This window comes from Strix aluco, chromosome 4 (assembly GCF_031877795.1).
Source record: "Strix aluco isolate bStrAlu1 chromosome 4, bStrAlu1.hap1, whole genome shotgun sequence".
Taxonomy (NCBI): Eukaryota; Metazoa; Chordata; class Aves; order Strigiformes; family Strigidae; genus Strix; species Strix aluco.
In genome coordinates this window covers 65749341-65771906 of record NC_133934.1, presented here as the reverse complement: position 1 = coordinate 65771906, position 22566 = coordinate 65749341, and the positions used below count along the sequence as shown (strand labels likewise).

At 41.1% G+C, this 22566-nt stretch overlaps 1 protein-coding gene across 1 annotated transcript in view; it reads right to left on the bottom strand.

Annotated features, from left to right (window-relative positions):
• ADAMTS3 (ADAM metallopeptidase with thrombospondin type 1 motif 3) overlaps nt 1-22566 on the bottom strand; it is a 126377-nt gene that overhangs the window by 5761 nt on the left and 98050 nt on the right. Inside the window, exons 6-21 of the mRNA XM_074823377.1 lie at nt 20772-20855; nt 19439-19595; nt 18157-18262; nt 17058-17201; nt 15420-15552; nt 14844-14957; nt 13607-13752; nt 12880-13055; nt 11571-11704; nt 10912-11035; nt 7039-7119; nt 5582-5745; nt 4810-4975; nt 3964-4096; nt 3495-3702; nt 2735-2852 (exon numbers count right to left, since the gene is read on the bottom strand). Coding sequence (XP_074679478.1) covers nt 2735-2852; nt 3495-3702; nt 3964-4096; nt 4810-4975; nt 5582-5745; nt 7039-7119; nt 10912-11035; nt 11571-11704; nt 12880-13055; nt 13607-13752; nt 14844-14957; nt 15420-15552; nt 17058-17201; nt 18157-18262; nt 19439-19595; nt 20772-20855 — 2188 coding nt within the window. The remainder of the gene's footprint in view (nt 1-2734; nt 2853-3494; nt 3703-3963; nt 4097-4809; nt 4976-5581; nt 5746-7038; nt 7120-10911; nt 11036-11570; nt 11705-12879; nt 13056-13606; nt 13753-14843; nt 14958-15419; nt 15553-17057; nt 17202-18156; nt 18263-19438; nt 19596-20771; nt 20856-22566) is intronic.

Here is a 22566-nt window from a genome sequence, read left to right as displayed (position 1 = left end):
AGCTGTATACTCACATAATCCCTTTAAAAATTTTTTTTAGATTAATTCTGCACAACCTAGTCAACCATTTCCTATTCAGTATGTAAGTGCTTGTATCCTTCTGCTGATGTTCATGGTAAAAATTCTCCTCACAATTTGTTACTTGCTTCACGGTAACTAAGAGTAGAAGACACAAGAAAGTGTATCGGCTCCCTAGGGAATCTTTAGAAGCTGGAGCTACTAGAATATAATTTAAATCAACTAAAAAAATTTCCCATTAGATTTTAGAATTGACACAGCTCTTACAGAAGGCATCACTGTAACTTTAAGTACCTTGAGAAATCTCACTGAAAGTTGGTATTTAGGAACTAAAACTTAAAACAACAGTGCTTTCTTCTTCATTCTGTATCTTGTGTTGCAAATCAGGGATAGCTCCTATAAAGACTTTTCTAGCATCTGTTCTTACATGGAGCTCATCTATTTGTCTAAGTACCACAAAATCCATTCTTCTAATCTGGCACAGGCACAGAAACATGACTCCTGCTCAGATTATTGCTAGGGACCTGCAGAATAAAATCTTGGCTCCTGTTTCTTTCTAATCACAGAAATGTATGAAGTTTAAGTGAAATATCTATGGGAGGTGTTCTCATTTCTCCACACTATGACACTCAGCTCCACTGAGGCACGTGGTGGAAGAGCTGGTGGCTCTTCTCCTACATGCAGACATATGTTTTTTCATGAAATGCAAGAGAAATGCTAATATGCCACACAGCACAGAAGAAATCACATCAACTGCAGCAAATGTTCATGACAACTCCACTAAGATTAAACTCTCAGCAATCTTGCATGTAGGTAGTAAATCATTTATCAAAACCACCTGATACAGATTAATGTTTTGCTAAGTCTAAAGCCTTGAAAATCAAAATAGTAACCAAGGCGGTACAGATTTAAAAGTAAAGGAATGCCATGCATGCCCATGCATACAGTTTATCTACATAAACATTACAGAACACTATTGATATTTTAGCTGTACTTCCCCAAAATGTAGAATGCGGTAGAAACCACATCAGAAAACCGTTTTCATAAAGCTCAGGTCATGCTAGAGGTTTGTTGCACCAAGGCCAGATATATATATATAGATATATAGATTATATATATATCAGTGGCCGTTAGTTCACGGTTTTTTTGATAGTTGTTGTGATGTGTTGCAGTGTCCTCTCTCTTTAGGAAACGTACCTAGGGTCTCAGAACCCCGTTTGGCACCCCCTACATGGGACCACAGAAATCCTCCATTCACTGGGGCATGCGAGATGGGGTGCATATAAAAAATCCCAAACCCTAAAAACCAACATGATTCAACTGCAATTTGTAAAGGGCCTGTACAAGGCCATTTATTGCTTATATCCCACATAAGTGGATCCTAGGTATTACAGGTCAGTGGCACTTGGCTCTGAGTATTACTTACGGTAAGAGAGACATAGTCCTCTCACATGGAGAAAAAATGTGTGCTGCTAAATTTGGAAAGATAGAAATTTAACACTGACTCTTCAAGAAAATCCCAACTGATGCTTAAAGTACAGATTCTTTAAGCAGATGCTTAAAGCACAAGATCAAAACTATTTGAAGAGTTTTGCAAAGATGGAGCCCTTCTTTCTTTCAGTTTTGGTAATATTTTTATCACCAGTGAAAAACAGGATTTTAAATTCTTGTACTTGTTTATAGAGTCACAGATAGTGATTTGCTCCCACCTAGTGGGAACAGTGGTTTGTAACTCTTCATGGCTCACAGAACTGTTTTCTGCTCTGACTTCTTTCCTTGGCAGAAGACAACTAAGAGCAAAAGCAGACACCTTTATCAGACTTGTGGGAAGCAGTTAGATTCACTCTGTGGGAAAACACACTGCACCTTCTAAGAACTCTTACTCTATTTTTTCTACCAGCTATTGATTGGAGTGTTAGGACTACCAAGAGGGATTTAAAAAACAAATAAACCCCAAATCTCAGAGAGTCATGGGCCCAAAGGAAGAAAGGCTTGTCATAAAAAGCTTAAAAATCTGTTCAAAAAACTTTATGAGAACAACGTAATGAAATTCCCATGAACCTTATTAATGGTCTGTGATCCCATTTTTATATATGTACTTTTTTCATTTCCTCAATTGGCAGGCTTGTAAAACTTATCCTGGGATTTAGAGGTCGAGCAGGGTTTACTTTGGATTGACCTTCACCTCCAGCACAAATTTTTGCAAATGCAACTTAGGCCTAACACATTTCAACCCCTATTTCAGTATGTTTACAAGAGAGACCCTGGTGTGCAAGAAGCACTGAGCACCTGGAGCTACAATATCAATAATGTGCTGGACTAAACAACAGGGCGCCTTTACCTGGAAAAAAGCAGGTGAATCTTCAAGGAACGGTGTATTTTCCAGCATCAAGAGATGAACAGTGTTGTCTGTTTGTCACCTGACAGTGTAGTATCTTTAAAATATGGCACAGTACAAGCTTGGTGTACATACTACCTGTTTGTAAGCACAGGCTCTGCCTTGTCTTAGAAACTCATACACATTAACACAGAAACTTCACAGAAAGTTTAGCTTTTATTTAGACCTAAATATAAGCCTTTATTTTTCAGCGGAGTTCACTCAAGGATGAAATCTGCGTTCAACATCTCTACCCAGCACTGTGTTATCTAGACAGGCTGCGCTGAGACAGGAATTGCTACCCTCATCGACTGCAGCCATTTTAAGATGTTCTCTTACCGTTACAGGGAGCGAGTTTACAAACCCTCACTGTTTCTGGCTTTTCTCCATCGCACCGGTCACCAGCACGGCACATGATCTGCCGGGTCTCCGTTCCCTCCCCGCAGGTCACAGAGCACTATGAAACAGACACAAGACAATTCAGGACATTCAGCTTTCACAGCAATGTGCAAAAATTAATGTGTCTAAAATAGCCCAAGGTTGGCTCTCAGGTCAGGCTATACATTCCAGCAATTTGCTTTGAAAGCAGACTCTAGTGAAGACTGATGTTATGGAGGAATATGCAGAGGAGGGTTTTTCCCTTGATTCTTGCTTTCTGTAATGGTAAATTTATTATTAAAGCATACTATGAATTTTGCTACTTATTCTTCCTGTAGCCAATACTTGATCTTGACAAAGAGAATACAAAGGGCAGAGAAAACTGTTCACTGAGTTAGCTGTAGGGTTCAGCTGTTTGTTCCTAGGTCATTATAACAGTATTGTCACTTCCAGAAACTCTGTGATTCCACAACAGTCCAAGTTGGTAAAAAATGATCTGCTATCCTCAGAAGCGGGGAAATGAGAAGTTGGAAACTTGGAGAAAAACAAGCACAATTTCAACATTGGTTTTGCAGGATTATGTATCTGATATTTTATTTTCCTTTGTTTTGGAGAACTGTCCAGTGCAGCCGGGAGCTTTCAGCCCAGGTGCAGATCTGACTTGGGAGGCATGAGATGTTAGCAAAGGCAGGTCCCTCTCTCACGACGGGTGCTTGCCTACCTCGGACCAGGGAGCAGCTTTCCACTGCGCGGGGCACGGCAGGCGGTTGCAGGGCCTGCGGCTCTCGGGGCGATCTCCGCTGCAGTACTTGAAGTGGACAGAGCGGTTTGCGCCGTCGTGAAGGGGCTGAATGCAACGCACAGTGCGGATCTGGTAGCCCGAATTCCCACAGGTTTTCGTGCAGTATTCCCACTCATCTGCTGCCCAGCTGGGAAGTAAAAAGAATACAATACCATCACAACTATTATCCATACTGCTGCCAGGTCAGGCAGCCCTTAGCATACAGTATTTTTGTGATGCAACCACTCAATAAGATCAGTAACCATTCTTACATAGGTAGAAAAAACCATCCATAACACAGGAACTCCAGTCTGGAAAGCTGTCAGCACCCTACCAAATTTGGCTCGGGTTAACTTCTGCATCTACCACAAGGAGCAATCATTTATATCTCTTTACGAGACATACTTACAGAGGCTGTGTGCATTCTTGAAGATTGCACATTCTACGAATGGGCTTTGGCTTTTTGCTGGCTTCACAGAAGCTGCGATGAACCATTTTGTTATCACTTTTCCTGCGGCACCCGTATTTGGTGTACTGAAACCCTGGAAAATATTTCAGGAAAAACAGATCCTTGTTAGAATTTTTGGTTTAAATCTAAGTTTCATGGCCTATTAAATGGTTTTACATGACAGATATAAAGTAAAGATGCTCAGAATTTGTTGTCAGCCACGAGATTGCTGCACAGTGCTCTATGGATGCTATTTATAACATGACACTGTGACAGGTTTTTAAGGCCAGAAGGGACAGTTATGACCCCTTAGTCTAACCTCTGCATTACAAACAAATCATGGCACAGAGAGGGGAGAAACTACCTCCTTAACATCAAGCAGCAAGTCACTGGCTAACCTGGGAATGAACCCAAGTCTCATTTTAGTGTTTTTGCTACTGGAACACATCACCTGCTTGTCTGTTAAGAGTTAAAGTAATTTTGACATCTGCATTCCCCATTCTTTGCATGAGAGCAACGTACATACTGTAAGTAAAATGAACACTCAGTAGCATCAATGTCTGAGTCTGTACTTCCAAAGTGGCTTTGGGTAGTGAATTTAGCACCTAAAAAGGACTTTTTCTTTCTAGGCTGGAAGTGCAACACTTTTGAATAATCAAGCACTTCAGGTATTTTAAGCTTGGGCACCCAAAATAACAAACTGCTTTTAAAAAAAGGAAGGCCAAGATTTCTAAAGCATTCACTTCCCCCACCTTTTACTTTTCCAATTTTGGTAATTTGTCATTCATTACTAGAAGGTCTGTTTACCTCCACCACAGGGTTTGGAGCAATGCGACCAACTCTTTAAAGCCCACTCAAAAGTATCTATTTCTTCCTGTAGGACGTTGTTGCTGTTGATAGTTGGTACTGAATCCTCATGAATGATGTATTTGTAAGTCAGGCTAGATCTTGTGTCATTCTCCCGAGGAATGATCTATTAATAATCAAACATAAACAGTGGTACAAAACCAGAGCTATTATTTATTCCTTTGCAAAGTAAAGAAACCAAGGCCTGGCTCTTAGGGGAAACACGGAAACTGCTAGTTAACTCACTGGGGAAAAAAAAATGGTTTTTGTCTTCACAGTTAGAACTAACAATAGTAAGATCAACGCAGAGCCATTTAAAATGAGATACATTTCTAGGCTAGCATTCTTAGCTGGCCAAGTAGGACACCATCATCTAGGACGAAAGGATGGTGTGGTCACATCATTTACTTGGCTAAAGAGTAGGGCTGGTTTCAGATATGGTTTCACATGCAATGCCCTTTTTTGGTCCACTGAAAGTGTCCCACTGATGTCTGACAATGCAATATTGGGCTTCTGACTGACATATTACCACTTCATGAAGAGGCAGCAGTTTCCAAGAGCCGGTTACAGCTAATGAGAAAAGGGCTTCAGGCTATCAGCTGTCTCATCCGCACATGTATTTCAGAAAGGTGTTACACCACGGTGTTTTATCTCAGAACAAGCTCCGTGCTGGCCATGCACCTTTAATGAAAGACAAACTCATCATATTCCCACTGCTTGACATGCAACCTACCAGCACCACCACTGCATCGTGCAAGGGCCCAGCAGTGTGTAGAGTTTCTATGTCATCCTCTATGTTGTACTCCCACTCCACGCCCAGGTCGATGAAAGATCGGGATCTGGCCTCCTCCCCTTTCCCATTCAGAATATAGTGTCCTGTAGCCTGGTTCTTAATTGCTAAAAGGATTGAAAACAGTGCCAGTCGTGCCTCCCATCATATCACCAACAATCATGGCAGCTTATGTCAAACTTGACAGGAGATATTATAGAAGGCCTTTTGCAAGAAAAGCCAACATACTAGTAAGTGCTATATTTTCCTCAGACTATGAAAATGACAACTTTTTCATCACATTTTAGTTTCTTTTGCACACATATGTATGTACCAGATGCTAAAGTCAGTAAGCAAAGAGCTGAGGCATTTGAACCCCTGAGAAACCACTTGGTTTTGTGTTCCTGCACCACACCTTAAAAGTCACATCGTGTGGGGATTATTATCACTATGCTCCAATTAGAAGCCAATACATTAGAAATCTGAAAGATAGACTCTCTTTTTTTTTCTTTTGTCCAACTTTTTCCAATGCACTATAAAACATGATAAAAAAAATTATGCAGAAATCTTACAGGTTTCTGTGATTACAGTAATCCAAATGCAGGAGCTCTGCAGTACCTAGTGAGTAGCTTCATGAAGCCACTTGCTGTCAATGCAAAGCTATGCTTCTCTGAAAGTTACCATCAGGCTATACTTGGTCCAAAATGAAGCTCTTGGACCTCAAAAGCCAAGTTTCCCCCTTTGACATTATCATAGTTGAAACAATTTTTTTTTTTTCTTCTTTTTTATTCCTACTTCTTTTTAGTAACTAATCTAACTCCGCCTGAAGGGTTTGCAACTCAGACACTGCCCTAGCACATGAGGAGCTGATTACAAGGCTGTTAAAACCCACAGAAGCTCTCACCCCTCCTCCCGTGAGCTAAAAATCCCCTAAATGTTAGAAAATAGTAAGCAGTAAGATACAAACTGATTGACAACAGTATGAACTGTCCTACGTAAGAAAAATCTGAAATGAAACAGACTGCAAATATATCACAAGTTGCCCAATCTTCTTTCCATTAAAATAGCTGTTGTTTACAATCTGCAGCAAATAAGAATAATTAAAGATACTGAGTTTGTTCACATAATAGAATACATAGTTTTTACCCTGGCAGTGCCCATTTACATGTGAGCGATGACAGCCTTTTGTTAGTAAACATGCAAATTGGGATCAGGTTAATATTCTGAAGAGTTCAAATGAGAAGTAAATACTTGTTTGCTGAGTTTACGCTCTAGGACTTTGTCCCTAACATGCAATTTTGAATGCACATATTTACCCAAAACACTTTAATTTGGTTATCTCATTTCTCAGGTTCTTTTGCATGACTGCCCCGTGCTTCTCATCATGCCTCAAAGCCAAACCTGAGGAGAGAAACACTTACCAAGAAAGTGAGGAGAAGCCTCGTCTTCTTGGATAAACACATGTCGAGCACCAGGAGGGATATCAAACATCTTAAGGTACCCTTTGGCATGTGTAGTAGTCAATGGAGAAAGCAGAGATGGAAAGAAAAAGTAATAGCCATGGTTAGGAGCACACTACATGACCCAGCTTCTACTTGCAGAAGAGGGCATCCATCATCAACTGAGAAGCAGTGCCAGAAAGAAACGGAGCAAATAGTTTTGTAACGTATTTGACAGGATTGCCTTGTGTTTCTTCTCTTTCAGGGAGAGAAAACAAATGAGTTACAAATCTATTTCTCACCTGTCTAGCTACACACTGCTATAGGCCATATCAATTAACAATTCAGGCAAAAATATGTTTCCTATGTTCCTTAGAATACCCGGGGGGGGGGGGGGGGGGGGGGGGGGGGGAAACACAAGTCTTTCTGATTATTTTTTCCAAATTACTCATCAGCCCAGCTGTTAGATTCAAGTTTACTTATTGTCATGTTAGATGTTTATGTCTTAAGTGTGTCTGCATACTTCCAAGACATCAAAGACTACAGGAAGGTGGGTGTAGTACAGAGTGTATTGTCTCTACGCATCAGAAAAGGCTTGTCTGTATGGAAGTTAACCCAAACTATTTACAACTGTGAATGTAAAATGCATCAAATTGCTACTGCTTAAGTGAAAGGGCTGAATTCAACTCTCTACAGCTAAAAAGAAAAACCTGTTCCCAAAGAAAATGATTCTTATTTTAGATTTCAATTATTTATCAGCCCAAACCACAGGTAATTAGTGTAACATTAAGTAAATATTGTCATTAGGAAGACTAAAATCCCTCCTAGGGACCTGTCAACAGGCACTTCTATATCCAGTTTTAATCAAGAGCATCGTAAGCATGCTTAGTGCATGGTATTTTCATATTGCTATTATTTTCTCTTTAACAACTGGAGATTTAATTCTGATAAATCACTGTAGATTCCTTTTTAAAGAGCTGAGTTTCTCTCTGTTTTGTACTCTGCTATGCAATCTTCCCGAGTAATCCAGCCCTGCTACAGAAGTAGTGCAGATGCGACAGGAGTTTTTTTATTTGTGCATTGCGAACACAAGACGTAACATTTAACTAATTCTGTTTTGTCCCAGGGACTTCGGGACTAACAAATACTTTGGTAGTTTGTCATGTAGCTGACGTACTACAGCTCCTTGGAAAATCTAAGTGAAGAAAAAGAAGAGGTAGGAATATGTAAAATCATAGTCTTGGCTGATGAGTGACTGCGCAAACAGCGTTTGTCAATCTTTTCATTGATCATCTCTTGAGCATATGAAACATAAAGCTTTTGCCTGATTTGGCGTTATCTTTCGATGTCTGAATGGAGATCAGAACTGCAGCAAGAACTCTCGAGTTGCCATGGATGCCTCTCTTTCTACAAGCACTTGACACTTACCCAGTGTATTTTTAGACTCCTTTGTTTCAGAAAGGGAAATATTGCGAGCTCCTTTGGGCAATGTAAACGCTCCTCTTGTCTTCCCTTAAATAGAGCATCTGTAATTAGTGCTATGGGAGCCAAGTCTTGTTATTCATTGACTACGTTTGTCAGCCAGATGGTCTTTACAAGTGTGAAGTATAAATTACGTTATGTGTTCAAATGCATTTAAAGTAGAATTAGACACATCTAGCAAGTGTTAGTAGTCAATGAAAGTCAGACCAGTGATAATTCAGGTAGGTGATTTTAAGTTGGATACTTGCAGATTTCATTTTCCAGAAACTCGAATTCTTTTTGGCACCTCTTGCTTAAATGTTTTCCTGTTGGAAGAGGTCAATTAGTCTTTTTAATGACTAGATTGCCAAACTCACGGTAAAACAATAAACATTTCATAAACACTTCTATCACTTTCATGAAAGTTTGCAGATAAGTGGCTGATTAACAGCAGTCTTCCCTGACCTATCTCCTAGGACTGCCTGCCACTTTTCACTGTCATGCTTCCCAGACACCAAAAATACTGTGCAAACACTCAGTTGCATGCCGACACCCTGTCAGACAGGCAGTGGCTCTCAGTGGCCCATAGGCAGAGATGCTGAGCCACAACGTGGTGGAGCCAGTAGCATATTTTAGCCTCTGCTGGCCTCTCGTTTGTCCTGTTAATCTCCCAGGGAGTAAGCCAAACCACAAGCTTAGACAGTACGTGGGCTGCGAGCTACAAGCTGCAAACCACTGGTACAGAGAACAGGAACCAGACTCATTAGAGAAAGTGCTTATTGGACTGGATCCAAAGTTTGACATGAATATCCTCTCAGCCCCCAAAATTCCAATCATTTTCTTAGTGACAAAATCATAAATGCTCTTAGAAGGCTGAGCACTTATTTCTGCTGATTACTTTTTTTTTTTTTTGGTAAGAAAAGCGCAGCAGTTGCCAGCTCCAGAAATATACAGGCTTATCTATAAGGCTCAAGTTACAGTCTTAAATCCATTACTCCTAAAGTTTGAACGATTCTTGCATTAATCCGTGTCCAATCCATCAGACTCCAGGGAACCATTCCTTTCAGAAAGGCTCTCTACTGTAATTTGATAATTACAATCACTAAACTTTTCCTGATTGGTTTGTAATAATGAGTAAATATTTTCAGCAAAATATTTAATGTATTTTATTTCCAGTCACACATGAACTTATCTTTTCCAAGTTTAGTTTGTCTGCTCACTGTCCAAATTTAAATACTAATGCTGCAGTAAAGATTGCTTCATGTCAGCGATTACCAGCCTCTAAACTGTTGATGCAGATATCCACATTATCTGTCCCTTAGCCTTTCTCCGCTTTGTCTTAAAACACCTAGTTCTATCAGACAGATATTCCTGAAATAACTGCTCCCAGTCATACAGGAGATATACTTCCCTGAGTAGCTTTCCCAGACTGAAAAAGAAAAGCAATAGAGGAAAGCCTTAAAATACAAAATAGTCAGAGCAAAATGTACAGGATAATATTGCCTTGGCTTAACAAATAACTGACTAAATATAAATTTCTGAAAAAGTCCAATGAGATCTTGAATTATTATTGATATGGAATGTGTTGCAAAATACCCCAGACTGTAGTCTGAAAATTTTAACCTGGTCATTCTTAGTTCTGAGTGAGCAGAATGCAATCATATGTTCCACTGGATCTCAGTCACACCACTTAAGGGGTATGAGAAATCAGGATTCCTGCCAAAACATTTATATATTTGGTTCAGAATTCAGCTGAATTTATTTTTAATTTGTTTATTTGACTAAAGGGCTATAATTTGTGAGAAAGCATCATAAAAAAAAATTTGACATGAGGATCCATATGCTCATTTCATATGCATAGAAATTCAGACTTCCACTTAAAACTCCTAAGTTTTGAGGAGCTTGAGAAGTCAAACTTGTGAAAAGCTTAATCTTTAATGGGAGAAAAAAAATGTTTCCTTTAGTACTCCTACAGATAGAGGCATGCTACACTTGGTGTCAGGCAAACTATCTCGATTTCTTCCACATTTCACTGTGAGAAGAACAGTTTGTTTTTGTTTAACAGAACTCAGTGTATCCCCACTTATCAAAACATTGCCTGGCTGGGCTTCAGCATTTACCAAGAACTAAACACGCTCTTCATGGTATTTCTTGATACACTTGACTGATCAAGCTTTCTTCTAACAGGTCCTTCAAAGGACGGAAATAGTATACTTTTCAAGATGCCCATCTCTTTATCAGAGAGTAAACTGTTTCTGCACATCAGCTTACAACCTGTGTTTTGCTACCTTAAAGTAGGTTGGATTTCTGCCTGGTCTGCAAAAGCAGTAAATATGACAGAAACACCAGAGACAACAGAAACTATACCCAGAGGCACGAAAATGCTATTCCTACCAAGCTTTTTGGGAGTCCGGGTAAAGGTTCCCTTCACAGTTCGGCAATGAGAGTTATCCCCGCCACAGACACCACACTTATCTTCAACCTTATTGGAGCCAATTTCCTTGTCACAACCCACTTTCTGCAGAAGGAAGAGCAAAAGAAGAAAAAAAAGAGAAGGCTCTGTCATTGGTTGTCAGTTTTAGTTATGGTGGGAAGCCATTGCAAAATTAATGCACAGAGGAAATTAGCACCCAACACTGACCTGTTTTATTTAAACACAAATTACTTGCAAATCTGGTGCTGGATAATGGTTTTCATGTGAAAAACAGGAAGTGATTCTTGCTTTATATTCACTGTACTTCAAGACTAAGAAGGGTGGGCAAGAGAGAAAAACGGACACAATTCTATTCAGTCACGAAACTAAGTGCAAAAAAGGCAAAGGAAACTAAGAGATGTGGAGTGTTTCCGTGGAACAGGTCTGTGCTGTTGGTCTAATTTAACTTAAATCTCAAGGAATTACGAGGAATGTGATGCTGCAAATATTTAATTCAGAAACATCTGCAAAGCCTGTCTCGGCACCTTTGACTGAGTCGTTCTGATTGAGTCTAACCAGAGTTGCTCCGTAACACAGCACAGCTGAAACTCAAGGGTGACCTTGGGAAGCCATCACTCACCACGCATTCTCCACGAACACAAATGCTGTAGGGATCTTTATAGGAACAGCGAGTCCCATCGTGTGCCAGCTGCTTCATATAAGCAACGTCTCCAGTTTCTTTGGACTGGCAGTACAGGTGACATCTCTTATTAGCTGTGTAGGAAAGAGAAGTAACTGCACACATGAACAACAATTCAGATGTGCTTCAGAAAAATATCCCACTAAAGGAGTAAAGAGAATACAATAGAGATAGAAAGGACCTTTAACAGACAGCTGTGGGGGAAAAAAAGCAACTAATTTGCTTTTCTGTGAATTATGGGTCTATCACTTTGTGATATTCTCACAGAAATTGTTCCCTTCTAAAGAGGCTCCTAGGACTGGTTTCTTGACTATTCTGACAGCAGCTTTTGCTCCAATCCTACTGGGAACAGGGCTGAGTTTACAAAATCACAGGGATGCAGAAAAATGACAGCAGAAAAATGAGTCCCTGAGAAGATGGTGCTAAAGCCAGGTGAAAGGCACAGAGGATTTGGATCTCTAACATTCTTTATCCTTTTTTGAAAATACCAGACAAACACATATTTCCTGGTTAATGTCTGAATCTAACTCCTTAGCCAGCTGTGTAAAGGGTATCTCAGGGAATACCTGGGGAAGAAATGTCAGCAGCTCTGCAACATCTTTCAGTAAACTAGGAATCTGTCTTTGGGCTTGAGGCTGTCCTTGTCACTCAAGATAATTACTGGGCTAGATTAATTAGTAGTGAAGACTGACAGAATCAGGCCAAGGTGGATGGATCTATAAAAGAGTGGGAAAATACGAAGAAGGACTTCTCAAGCGGTGCCATTAGAAAAACACTGTTAATACTTTCAGCAGCTGTGATCAAACATGGACCCTTTGCACTTGGGCAAACGAGCAGCTGTATGGGAGAGAAGGCAGGAAGAGTTTTTCCCAACCCAACCAGCAGGCTTCCACACTTTGCCCCAACAATAGAGAGCCAGAGCTTGACAGTGCAGTGCATTAAATGCTACGAGCACCCACCAACTATTCCAGCAGGAGCTGAGAGCCTCAAGCCTCTTGATACATCTTGTTCTCACCAAGAAGAGGATGAAAGTCTGGGGAAGCTAGCTGGCCTAGGGTTGGGGAAATGACAACTGTCTCGCATGGCATCGGTTCTTTCCTTCTGGGGCCATCCTTTTTTCCTGCTTTTCAGTCTTGCCTACACACTGATTACTTCTGGTCTCTGCATGGCTGGTGAACAAGACCCCCTCCCTCCAAGCTCTAGGAGATTCCAGGATTGACTTGTCATAAAGGCAAATAACAGGACGTACAGTCAGGGTGCTCATACGGCAGCCAGTGGTGCTTGCTGTCCTGATACTCAAAGTGGGAGTTGCGCTGCTGACATTGCTGCGCTCTGAAGTCCTCAAAGTGCTTCGGACACTCCTCAGTATTGCAAAGTTGAAACTCAAAATTGACACCAGCACAGTCTTCACCTCCATTAACGGGCCTGTGAAGAGAAAACATTCAAGAGATTCTAAAACCCTCTGGACGTTAGCTCTGGGGACTTTGCTTCTGTCTTAGGTGAAATTTCACACTCTTTTAATAGACAATTTTTCAAAAAAGGCATGTGAAGTGACAGAAATGGAAACAGAGCAGTTCCTCTGCACAGAGATACACACTCGCAGTATAACCTCCGTGCTTGCCCATGCATCCCCAAGGCATATGCTGAAATGCAGAAGTAATACATGTGCACATACATGCTGCCAATAGTTCATTTACAATTAGAGGTTATCTAAATTTATCCTGCAGCTGGCTGAGCTCACTCTTCACTCTCTTACACATCAGCTAAATCCTTTGGATGGTTTTCGAAAGTCTTTCCTCTGGAAATTCTTGGATTCTCCAAAAATGATCCTGGCTCCCTGCAAAAAGCCATAATTTCAAGGGGCTTGAACAGAATGTGTATTTTGGCAGATTCCATCCAAGACGTAAATGCCATTTAAACCGACACCTGTAACAATTCCCAGTTGACTGGAACTACCATCTAGCCAGAAGACCTACATTGGATTGTTGCACTGGCGTGTCCGAAAGCGAACTCCAGTTCCACACGTTCGTGAGCAGGAGCCGAATTTGGTCCAGGGTCCCCAGTTGCCATCCTGCTTCAGCTGGTTAGCATTCTTCCACATGCAGTGACCTTTATAGCACCACTGAGAGAAATCGGGCAAGGAAAACAAATGAGAACAGAAACAAAACCCAAACCAAATGTATAATTGCAGTAAAATTAAAAGTACGCAGAAGTGAGCTCATGGGCTGAGAAGGGACATCTCAGAGAACTTTCCTGGGTGCAAAGGGGGTGAGGGTCTACGTACTCCCGGCCCAAGAGTACTTGATCCCCCTCCCTGAAGGCAGTCTGCTCCATGAATGAGCAGGCAGCCCTGCCAAACCTGAACCTGAACCCTTCCATGGGCAGACATATGAAGCTCAACACGTTCTACCCTCCCCTTCACTTAATTTAAATAAGTATTTCTTTCATCTGCATCTTAGTCGCTACCACATTTTTGAAGGAATTGTTATGTTCTGAATATTAGCAGAATAAAGTTTTTGCTGGGGATTATTATTTTTTTTCTTTTTTTTCCTCATACTGGTGAAATATCACACTTATGCAAATAGGCTGGAACAGAGGGCTAGTCGCTGGGCAGGGTGTTGTTTTGCTGCTGGCCAGGGCATACTCAGATGGTGTAAGAGGCTCTCCTGTATCTCAAAATACATGGAATTTGCTAAACAAACATTTATTTAAGTATACTTTTATAATTAACAATGAATTAGCAGCAGGACACCCACTAATGGGGATATTAAAAGGGAAAAATAAAGAGCTAATCCTAAGCCTACGCATTTAGCCACAGGATGTCTGGACCACAAGCACTAAGCAGCTGTCCTACAGTAACAGCATTATCTGTTACCATGGATTTCTAAAGACACTTTATGCACACTTTGCAGATGAGACAAGAATCCAAAAAAACATAACAAAAAGGTCACAGAAGAGGCTGAGGATGGGTTACAGCTCAACTGGGGTTTCTATGTACAAAATTTACTTCGTGCTACAGCAAACCTTGTACGGTTCACGGAATATCACAGTGGGAAAGCACAGCTCCCTCTTTTCCCTTCCTCTAGCTCCACCCAGGGGATGCCGGGCAATTCCCTGGTTTCCTCTCTGCCCTTCAGCCCAAATGAATGCAACTGTTTGGTGGTGGGTTTTTTTTTTTTTTCAGTACAAACATAGCAAAAACACAATACTCACTTTTCCAGGGGCACATTCTGTCCCATCAAGTGGAGGCCCTTTTTTAGTCTTACAGAAATATGGGTTATCTGGATGGCTACACCACAACTGCTTGCATGGGTCAAAGGTTCGGAACTGAAATGCAGAACATTTATGAGATGAAATTTATTAATACTTTTCAGATAAGGATTCAACCCACCCAGTCAATTCATCTCACACACACGGCTACCAATAAGTACAGTATCTTCAGAAAGAAAGGGGCAGTGCTTATTCCCTGCATTCTCTAGCCCTGAGCTGGTGAGAAGAGGAAAGGAGGAGACACCCAGAAGTGGGAGGAAAAGGACATTTTTCTCCCTTCTTCCTTGGGATCACTACCACAAGTCTGTGTGATGTGGACCACGCTGCCATCCACTTGACCATCAAACCAAACGACCCAGATGACTGTGTTTCACCCGTAAATCTTTCTCGCTCCTCTTTACAGATCTGTTTAACTGTTCTTCAATTATGAGAAGAGGTGTATATTGCAGCTCTTTAATAAGACCAGACACCAACTTGCTGAATGAACGTTTGTCTTCACAATGACTGCTTTGGACATACCGCTGTGCACATTTTATAGCCAACGCCAAAATCAAAGCGGCACTGTTCGTCCATGGAATAATTGATGCCTGGCAGTTCAGGAAGCTTGGGCCAATCATGTTCGAAAGGGTCATCAAGAAGACAGTCATAAGAGCTGTGGACAGATACACAGAAAAAAAAAAATCAAGAGAAGATGTATTAATTTTTGGTTTTGATCAAGATCAAAGTACTTATTCTTAGTAAGGCAATACTCCTTTTCTCCAACCTGTTTTCTGTTCTGTTTACATAGTTGTTGCTCTCCAAAGCACAGACAGTCCCTTCTGTAGGAATATTGCCCACTGCAATATGACTGAGCATTGGGTGGGAAGATCCTACAGCAAAATCCCTGCATTTGCTGGAGACTGTGTAGAGGCATCTCCAGCCCCTCCCTGCTCTGGCCTAGTGAAATTTGCACTTTACTTTCCTGTCACCAGAGGTAGAAAACAAACACTTCTCCACTCTCAGTGCCAAAGGGCAACATCTCAATGTGCTTTGACCTGGTCTTAATACCAGGCCTAACACAAAGCCCACCGTAGTCACAGGGGGCCTGTCTGCTGACTTTATGGCATTTCGAAACAGGACAGTAGTCTGAGAACAGGTTTTCTGACCTGATATCCACTGTATTGACAAGGATGAAGCCCTGCCTATGCAAAGGGCAAGAATATGGCTTGCTTTTTTCTCATTCCTATTTAACTCTGATGTCTTAAAATAGAGATACTGGTGAGCTGTTCCTCCTGTACTGGGATATTTCACTTTAAGCTCTAAGGTCTCAATCAATTACTATTTTATGCTTTATGTTACAAATAGGGTTCCTTCTGTAAGAGATGTGGGTCAATTCATGAAGTTTTCACTCAGTTTTGACTGGCAAAACCAGCTATTTGCAATGGAAGAGGAAGCCTGGGTAAGAATTGGATGAAGAGGTACATACATGGAGGGAGACTAGAACCAGCAGAGTAGAGATCTGTTCTCCTTTTCTCCCTAATTCAGACATGCACATGCATGCCACCTTCTCCTTCCACAACTTTTCTGAGTTTAGGGCTTCATCCTGCCAGTTTCACAGCATAAATCCTAGTGAAATAAAAAACCTAGGGAAAACACCAGCTACCTGACATAAAGTCTGCCAGAGAGGCTCCTGCTACCATCCCCCAGAGGAGGCAATGTGGCTCTAAGTACAGCCCTTAGTAAGGAAGTGTTGGTCCTGGTTTATAGCTTTTCTAATATAGATTTGAACAGAAAAAAAGAACAGAAGAGAGAATGGCGAAAATGGTGATCAGAAAACTGCTCCACCAGAGGCATGGGGACTGTACTGAAGCATGGAGCATCCCTCTGGAAGCCTCTGAAGGCTGAGTCCCTTTGGGGAGCAGAGGGCAGGCCACCCCAGAAGACCCCACTCCTCAGTACCGCTGTATTTACAAAAAGGGCTTCCACAGGTTTTGGCTTACACAGTCAAAGGTCTCATTTACAACACTTGTGCCTGGTCTTCAAGCTGGGAATGCCTCTCCTCTCCTCTCCTCTTTGCTGCCTAGCAGACGGCAGCACACTGGCCCCACACCCAGGAACTACAAAGATTTCTCTTTTCTTTAGTAAAACAACGGCCGCCGAGTGCTGACAGGCCCTTACTGTATGTATCTTTTGAGTTCTTGGCCGCTGCATCTGGACCAGTGGTAACGATGAAAGGCAGCCTGCACCAAGGGAGCCATAACACTCCCCATCGCTGTCTCGTCCCCACATCTGTTCCCTTGCCCATCGTGCTCCATCCCCAGCCTGTAACACAGAATTGGCATCAGAGCCCAGGCAGTTTCTGCTCTTCAACTGGTAAAACAACTGTAAAGAAAACAGCTTCTCATGCACACGTAAGCATGCAAAGTGAAATTGTTCTTTGCATTCTACAGATACCACCTGCATTTCAAACTGATCTTCTTTGATGACAAACCATTAGGGACTCTCTGGATACTCTTTCATCTATATTTCGTTTATTTGTAATACCTGGAATGAACTAACTAGATGATGATGACTTCTTACGCTTCAGATAAAGGAAAACAACAATTCTGCCCATTAGGGAGCAGTTCATTCAGACACTGATTGCTCATGTTTGTATATTCATTTATCAAAAGCACCTATTTAAACACAGAGCTAGTTATCATGTATCTCAAAAGAGACAACATGGTAGCACGTTACGTCTCAAAGCATGCACCTTGTACAGCTTAAAATGCAAGTGTCCCAGTCATCTCCAGTGGGGCTGAATTCCTCCCAGTGGCTGAACAAGTGGCCTGCACTACTTAAGGAAGACAAAAATCAGATCCCCAGTGCCTGACATAATTAATCCAGACAGCTAACAGAGATCTCTGCTTAATCAGTTACTCCCAACCTAATATTTTATCACTCTTGAAGAGGTGCCAAATCTAACAAATCTGCACTTTCAGTCAATGAGAAGACAGAAGTCAAGGATGCTTGACAAACTACTGCCTCCACTGCCTGGGCCTTCCAGGTTTCTTACTGACCTCTTCCCCACCCTAGAGGAAACAAGTTTCCTGTCTCTCTTCCCCTTCCTTTCTTCCCCCACCTATCTCTTCACTGCTTAAACCACTGATGCATTCCAGGGGGATGGAAATAAAATTAGGATAGCTTTCATATAACCATTAAAATTAAACCACTTGAAGCAAGGAGGAGATGCAGCACCATATTTTGCTGGTAATCTAATTATAAAAGTTAGACTTACACGTGACCAGTTTCATGAGCAACGACAAAAGCCGATGAAAACCCATCCTCATGGTTGAGAGTACAGCTTCGGACCGGGTGACACATGCCAGTAACAGGAGCATATCCTAGTGAGAGAAGTCATGTCTGATTCTTTTGCTCATTACATTTATTTTAAACAAGACCCCCCAATAAATTTACCACTTGCGAAGAACCTAGGATTATTTTCTTTTGATTGTAAATTTTTTCTCTGTCTGCAATTGCTGTCAAACAGAGTAAATGGCTCTGACGTGCTTGGATCAATTTCACAGACATCTGTGTTACTTCAGGCACTTACACTTTTATCACCAAAAATGCACAAGATTCCTGTTCAATTAGAACGTAGAGCTATGGGTTAGGATTTCTTGCATGTGTTCATATTAATACCTTCATCTACATACAGCCTGGCGGATACTGCATGCCTTTTCCTCAGTAAAAGCTAAAATCTTTCTGAAGACACGGAAGTCTACCTAACATCCCAACCTAACCAGTTTCACTCCAGGCATGCCAGCCCAGAGCTGAAGGAGAATTTAGATCCTTATCTCTCCCTGAAAGGTGAAGGGAGCATGGAGGTACTGAACACAAATCTCTAGACATCTCCAGCTAGACAGCCAAAACATGGTCTCACCCAGACTCTTCTTTATCTGCACTAACATAAATCATACTTTGTAAATTTACTGCCCATTATCATTACTTCTTTAAGTCATAAAGATTAATGCAGGTATCAAAGTAGGTGGTATGCTATCTATAAAAAGAAAACTACAGTGAACAATGCAGTAAAATAAAAATTGAATGCAAAGTGCATTGAGCGTTCCTAATGATTCCTGCACACACAAACACCTGGTGTTTGAAGAAAGTAAATAGATATTTACTTACACCTGTCAAGTAAGAAAATCTGCTACAGTTAGATATAAATGGCAAGGACTACTTGCTTTTTAAAAAGCATGTAAAATTAATGGGAGGCACTACTTTCTCTCCACAACAGAGTCATGCGTACATGCTCAGGCTGTCCATGTGAGCCTTTGCTAAAGCCAGAATAAGGAACCGAAAATGATGATGAGTGTACATGCCTTCCCCAACAGGACCAGATTTCAGTACATCTTTAAAACTGAACACTTCCTTAAGTATTTGCTGAATAAAAGCCTACGTTGCTTATTGTCTCAGGGTCACATAACAATGCAATTTTCAAATTTTCCTCTTTTCTGGTGGATGCTAGCCAAGAAACACCAAGTCCGGATAGCTTTGCTCCAGGTCAGCTGCATTACCTTGCATACCAGCAGGCCCAAAATCTTGCCTGGTTAAGAAGATGGCATGATCGTGGTGCTCAGAGTGATTGGGGTCCGACTTCTGCTGCTGATACGCCCAGCGGCACACGTTCTCCAAGCTTCTCGAGGGATTCCCCCTTTCAATCAAGCTAATGGACTGAAAGAGCAACAGATTAGACCCAGAAGCTCCTAAAGGTAGGAAATTCAGACAAGTTCTGATTTTCTTGGGGTATCAACCAGATCCCCGTTTCTCTCTTCCTAATAGCCTATCACTCTTAAGTCATGACGGTCTTCTTTCCTATGAGAAAAGAAAATGTGTATGTTAATAGTGACCATGCATGTGTGATAGTACATCTTTAGGGGTTTTTTTGAAGACCGTTTCATGAGTGTTCACATCATCTATGAAAATAACTGCCTGTAACATGCAAAAGGAACACAGAACTTGATGTTAGGATTGAATAAGGACATTTTTATTTCTTTTGCTGTAACTTGCTTACATTCTGGAATGCCAGGCGACAAAGTGATTCAGTTGAGATGAATGAGCATGTAGTGACACACACAGCCTGTGCGGAGGAAGTGAATAATATAAACATATGGGACAATGCCTCAACTGGTGCAAAACACTGTAGTGTCAATGAATGTGTACTGATGAACACAGCTTAAACATTTGGTTCTGTGAGACTTTTTGCTACAGCGTATGCCTACAACCTCAGTAAATTTAGTTACAAGACAAACATCAAATGGGTCTTTTGACTTGCCCAAATTCAATGTCTGAGTTAAACTGAACAGATACGATCTTTATCAAACCCTAAACAGCATTACTGCTTTCCTCTTATCCTTAACAATTTAACAAGCATTTGTTTCAAAACTCTCTAAGTGTATTTTATCAGCAAAATCAATGTACTGTTACAAGTACTGCCCAGAGTACAAAGTGGAGGAGTGTGCTGTGCCCCAGTAACAGGGTTGTATACAAAACAAGAAAACGGGATAGTTGCACTAGCAGACTGCTTGGAGGGGGGGTGTGCCAGCAAGCTGTGTTGGTCAACCAAGATGACTGCTTCCACTAAATTGATTTAATTGCTGAAGGACTCACAAGGGCAGTAATTCAGTCTGCAAGCCTGAGCAAGCAGAGACAGTCCTGAACCTGTGTCACAAAAGGGACACTTGTGGTCAGCCTCAGCAATGAGGGCACAAGCACATTTAGCACATACTAAAAAAAAGGAGTTCTCTGGAACTAGCTCTTCAGCAGACTTCTGTTTTCATATCCCTTCATGCGATTAACTATAATTACAAAGAAGACAAAAGCAGAGAACTGATTCAGAGGCTTGCTTACCTTTGCATAGCCCAACATGATCATTCGGACCAGCACAACATTTATGTGAACACCGAGAGATTCATCGTGGTAAATTTCATTCACCTGAGAAAAAAAAAAGGAAAAACTAAAAAGGGGACTTCAAGGCCATGTATATGTTATTTCAAGTGCTTATATCACTACAGTCTACTCAGAAAAGGATTCAAGCCTCAAATCATTTCCATGCAGGGAGAAACGTAGACTACACTTCCCATCACCACATACTCCCTCACACAGAACTTTCTGAAGCACACATCAAGACTCCTCTCAAGTTTAACAGCCTTTGGATCAAGGCCAATAAAAAAGGGGATTGGGGAAAAAAAAAGACTTCAAACCCTGCAAATACTTATCTGAATGCTTAATTTCACTCATTTGATAAACATAATGAGGGAAATGAGGCTGTTCCTGAAAGCAAGGTTATAGCAGTGTGTTCAAGTTCACTGAAGGATTTAAAGGAGATAGAGTTTGCTTTAACAACAGACAGACCCATCACCATCCATCCACGTGGCCACCACTCTATGACATCTGGCCACTCTAACTGTGGATGAATTCCGAATTCTGTTCCTATTTGCTTCATCAACTATTTGGCTCACTTTGATTGGTTTAAACACATGGGAAAAGTATTTTAGTGGGGAGAGTGAGTGAGCATATTTTTGTTCATTTTCTAAAAGATTCTGCTGCCAGTAGCTCTAACTCAAGGAAATGTACCGTTAACTTCAGCATAGGTTTGTCCTTGGAAAACACTTGAGCATTTGACTTAAAGCCATTTTTGCATTCTGCAGCTTTAGGCTGGGAAGGCAGAATATTTAGACAATGACATGAACAATGAGGCTCCATTTCTGCACACATGTAGGCATGTGTTTAGCTTTAAAGATGTGAATAGTACTCTTGATTCTAAATCAGTCTTAAAATTAATGGGCAAAGTGTTTCCAAATCCGAGAATTGCTTTGGAAATTTTCATCTGAAAGTTCTAAAGTCAACATCATTGCCAGAGACATAAATGCTGTAGTATACTTTACAGGGCAATGGTATCTCCAAATATACTTGATTCCTACAAGTCAACGCATTCCATTAAAAAAATCCACCAGCTGCATGGAAGCATGTAACGTTTATGTGATCTGGAAAGACTTACTACATTGAAAACAACTGCTGGCCTGAGAAAACACCCATCGTAAGACAACCCCCTGAGACCTCGAAACTCTAGTCCTCAAGGACTGCAGAAAACATACAGGGAAGAGCAAACTTCAAAGCCCAGAACGAGTCCTCATAAAACAGTCCATGGCTTTGCACCAAATTAGGTCTGCAGAGGTCTCCTATGAGATCTCTACATATCATTTCAAGGCAGAACTTTGATACAAGTGTTTTTAGTCCCATTTCCAAAGGAAATAAAGATTAGATAATCGCTCCCTCTGTTAGTTCTAATGCCCCAAGAAATTTTGGCCCTGTTAACCACTTTCCAGCAATGCTTGCAAAACAATAAAGACCTCAAAGAAATTAAGTATCCAGAACTTTTGTGAAAAGAAGCAGGTGATTAGAAATAACAGCCTTATTACTGCTCACAAGGAAGGAAACACTGCATATCCTTTTATCACACATACATACAGGAGCTCAGGGAACACTCCCAGCACAAGGGATGCTTAAGTCCCATTAGAGAGCTCAGACACAAGACAGAAATCCAGAGATAAAACTGCGGCTCCACTTCTCACTGAACAACTGAAATATTTCATGGTGGTTTTTGTTTTGAAAAATTATTTTTTTTTTAGAAGCAACTAATACT